Source organism: Choristoneura fumiferana, chromosome 7 (assembly GCF_025370935.1).
Source record: "Choristoneura fumiferana chromosome 7, NRCan_CFum_1, whole genome shotgun sequence".
NCBI classification, from domain to species: domain Eukaryota; kingdom Metazoa; phylum Arthropoda; class Insecta; order Lepidoptera; family Tortricidae; genus Choristoneura; species Choristoneura fumiferana.
In genome coordinates this window covers 1,114,891-1,119,138 of record NC_133478.1, presented here as the reverse complement: position 1 = coordinate 1,119,138, position 4,248 = coordinate 1,114,891, and the positions used below count along the sequence as shown (strand labels likewise).

Sequence of the window (4,248 nt, the reverse complement as noted above, 5' to 3'; positions counted from 1 at the left end):
GTGTAATTTAATTATCGTGGATATGAATTTGTAGGGAACCCTCGGTGTGCGAGTCCTACTCGCACTTGTTTCCACTGCATTCTGTGAATGAATGGAAAGTGGTAAAGTGGTATTTGTGGAAATCCCGCCCGAAAGCGGTCGGTTTCGGCGAGCTCTGCCGCATAAGGAGGTGCCTTGCCTTTTTCGTATTTTTACGGGATTATGTGGCACGCGTGTGGCGCTTTGTATCATTGTGTTGGTTATTGTAATCAATATCTGCTTCGCTTATTAACCGCACCACATAAAGATAATTGCCAGAGTTCAGGTTAAAACCCAATAAAGAGCATGACAACTAATTCATCTGAATATCAATAGTAATATCGATGGAAATTGCAATAGTAATAACATGATCTCATACCTTAAACTATCTCCTGTGATGTCCGCACTCTTCAGCTATGTACAATTCACTCAGGCGCTAACCTGGTGCTCATATAGGTGATATTTATTCCCCAAATGTCCACCACCTGTAGTAAAAATAGTCACTATGACTTCAACCGCAGTTGAAGCCACATACACATACCATTGATAATAATTGAAGTGTTAATGCTAAGCTTTCAAACCAAGTTGGATAAGCCAACCACCAGTTATATATATATCCATACCGACTTTACATAGGAAGACATATTGCCATGTCTCCTGGTGATGATAAGAAGACATATTGCCATGCTTCTTCCATTGGAATGATGATAGGAAAACATATTGCCATGCCTCCTCCATAGGGATGAATAGCCAGACATATTGCCATGCCTTCTCGCAATGATGATAGGAAAGACATATTGCCATGCCTCCTGCATAAGAATGAATAGCCAGACATATTGCCATGCCTTCTCACAATGATGATAGGAAAGACATATTACCATGTCTCCTCCTCTGGGCCGCCATAGCCCAAGCAGATTTTTAAGACCATAAGACCATAGGAAAACTTAGCTTTAACATCGTTGTACCTCATCATATATTTGCTAATGCGTTATTAGAGTAAATCACTTGGCTAATCAGCCACCAAGGTACTTAGCTACTTAGTACTTCGAACTTAGAACTTAGGACTTAGCTTTCAGATCAGCTCAGGAGTCAGGACATCACATCACAACTTATTAGCACTTTATATTTGGTATGAAACATTTGAAAGTAAACTATGCAAAGAATATAAAACAAATGACAGCTTACCATAGTCAACTATAGAAATAGCGGCAATTTGAATCTTCGGATAATGTTGCTATATACAAAATATTTATGGTTCGCGATCCTTCGCGACACACCCGCCGCCGGCAAGCTAAAGTGTTAATGTAGTCATCAGGTGGCTCGTCCATTCTCTGATCTTTTCCAGAGCTCGAACTGCAGCAACTCGTTTTTGGTTTCTTTCTATAGACTGTTCCATGTTATCATTATCATCTGTCACATCCATGTTTTCATTTGTCTTATCCGTGCTCTCAGTGGTCTCTTTCATAGTTTGCGTCATATCCGTGTTCGCATCTATTACATCCATAACATCAGCCTCTGGCTGTAAGTCTGTAACTTCTTCTCCAATCATCTCTACTGGTGCATCCATATTTTCCTCTATGTTTGAATTACATAGTCTTGAGCTTGTTTCAGGTTCTATATTGTTGCAAGACAGATTCCCAGGTCTTTCAGTTTCGTCAATTTCCAAGGGATACAGATGTCCGATGGATCTATTGAATATAGTATTACCAATCTTCACTTTTGCAACTCTACATTGTCCGTCTGCACCCTTAACTAGTTCAACAATCTGTCCCACTTTCCAGTTTAGTCTGTTTTTAGATTCACCTTTTAATTGTACAATATCGCCTAAACTAGGTCGATCATGAGCCTTGACTCTAGGTTGTTTAGGTGAGTGTCTGTAGCGTTCTCTTAGGCTTAGTAAGTACTGGTTCATAAACATGTCTTTGTACTCGTTCATTATTATTTCTCCACGTTTCCATCCTTCAATAAGTTGTTGTTTAGTAGCTGTAGCTGAAGGTAAGACTTGACTTGTTGACATGTGAATAGCTAAGCATTTTCCAGGTGATAAAAAGTCTGCAGGTTTCAGTACATATGCCAAGTCCGAACCAACGTAAGTAAGTGGTCTGGTGTTGACGACTGCTTCAACTTCTTTGACAATAGTAGTTGTTTGTATATCAGTCTTCGGCAGACCCTCCCCCGTCGAAAAAGAATAGGTATGTTCAGTGTGAATTCCAGTCGGCCACGAGTCTGGGCTTTCAGAAAGAAACTGTGGACCATCAAGCCATTTCCTCCTATCCTCTCTCGAAGTGGTAGACTTTGTTTCGATTTCTTCCACTCTCCTCGCTATAAAGGATGGTAGCAATTTGTCGGACATACGCCAGGCTATTGCGATTTGACAATCAGTCCACAAAGTTTGACTTTTGATATTGTGTTGAAGAAATCTGACAATGCAGTTTATAAGTCTGCATTTGACTAAAACACCCAACAGTTGAAGATGAGGACTTTGCAGATGGTGTTTTATGGTCGCATTCAATAAGAATGGGCATGAAATTATGCCGAAAGTTACCCATGTGAATCTTTGATATAAAAGGTTATTTTCAGTAGCCGGTTTATTTGTCTTTAAGTCATAAAATCTGGTTACATCTCTATCGTTTTTGTAGGTTCTTGACCATTATGTAAATTCTTTGGACAAAGTGCTCTGTTATGGTGTCCATATTTACCACAGTGAGGGCAAGTATTTTTCCTTTTGCATAAATTAGCTCTGTGTCCAAATTCAAAACAATTGTAGCATCGGTTTTGAAGCCTCGATTTCCTTTCAGACATAGTCTTGAATTTTGTACATTTATCATTATAATGAGCCTCATGACAGAATACACAAGTAAACTTCTGTCTCTTGTTATAAGTTTCATCAGTTGACTCCATCTTAGGCTCATGCTGTCTCTTTCTTACAATAGAACAGTTATTGAATGTAGACGTGCTAGGCCTGAAATTCTTGTAACCCTTATTTCCATTCCGGTTAAATCTGGAGTTATTGAAGAATTTCTTAGAGCTATTGTCCTTTACATGTAACGTTTCAGTCGTGTAATGAATTTCCTTGCTTGTGGATTCAGACGCTCCTTTTGCATCCTCTCTTGCTGAAATAATTATATCAAGGTGCTTCCTCATTTCTTCAATAGTGTCTGCACTCATCTTCATTTTCATTTCATAAATGATGTCTTGAGGAAACTTCTCCATGATTAAAAATCGCAGATGATTATGATCTGTGTTTTCTCCCAGCGAGCGCAGTACTCTGAGATGTCTCTCAATCGCGTCCAAAGTTTTCCTGCAATCTTCTGATTTTTCAGCCCTCTCCAATTTATAGAGCGTGGAGTAATGTGCATCAATTATTTTAACTCCTTTCCCATATCTTTCCTTTAAAGTGGTTACAGCGATCTTGTAATTATCATTTGTAGTCTCTAAACCGTCGATCACCGTCCTTGCTTCACCCTTAAGAGAAGCCTTCAGGTATAAAAGTTTGTCAACATCACGAAGGTTTCGTTGATCTATGTTGGAGCTGAACTGATCCCAAAATTGGAACCATTCCAAAACGTCTCCCTTAAATGAGGGTAAATGTAATTCCGGTAGTTTGCCTCTGAAGCTGTTCAAGTTTGAAGTTGATGGTTGAGGATCCTTCTTGGCTTGTACTTTAGTATTAAGTTCGGCTAATGCTTCTTCTCCTTCTAACTGTATGGAAGTGAGAATAGATACTTCATCGGCATTTGGACAGACAGACTGGTTAAAATATTGGTATAATTCGGTGTTGAATCTATTTAATATGGATGTCAATTTCGAGACTGTAATTCTAGCTTGTTCAAGCTGATTGTTATTCCATGAACTGGATGAGTACAAACTGAGAGCTTTATCGGACAAATCTTTAATATTGCTTGCAAATGTGGACAGTATATTTAAATATATTTCCTCCATAATTCAGAGGAATTGTATTAATCTGTAAGTCAGTCGAACAAAAATATCACAATTTGCTCATGATTAATTTAATACAAGTACACCCTGTATAATTCTTACTCAGTTTTTGTATCAATATTTTTTGATCATAACTACAGTATAATTCCAAAATGTTGTATTTTAAAAGTGAATGTCAAAACCAAAGCATAGTTGATATATAATGATATAATTTAGGTCTACTTATCCACCCTAGCCCTACTGATATGTTGAATTAGGCATTTATATATGTATGCACATTTCTGAACACAA

General features: G+C 38.2%; 1 protein-coding gene across 1 annotated transcript; it reads right to left on the bottom strand.

Moving 5' to 3' along the window:
• Window positions 1–233: 233 nt before the first annotated feature.
• On the bottom strand, window positions 234–3,960 carry LOC141429875 (uncharacterized). Its single transcript, XM_074090434.1, has 2 exons — window positions 1,204–3,960; window positions 234–503 (listed from the first exon to the last, which is right to left on the bottom strand). Exon 1 carries the CDS (start codon window positions 3,958–3,960, stop codon window positions 2,635–2,637), a length of 1,326 nt encoding a protein of 441 aa, XP_073946535.1. The 3' UTR covers window positions 234–503; window positions 1,204–2,634.
• Between the last annotated feature and the right edge of the window lie 288 nt (window positions 3,961–4,248).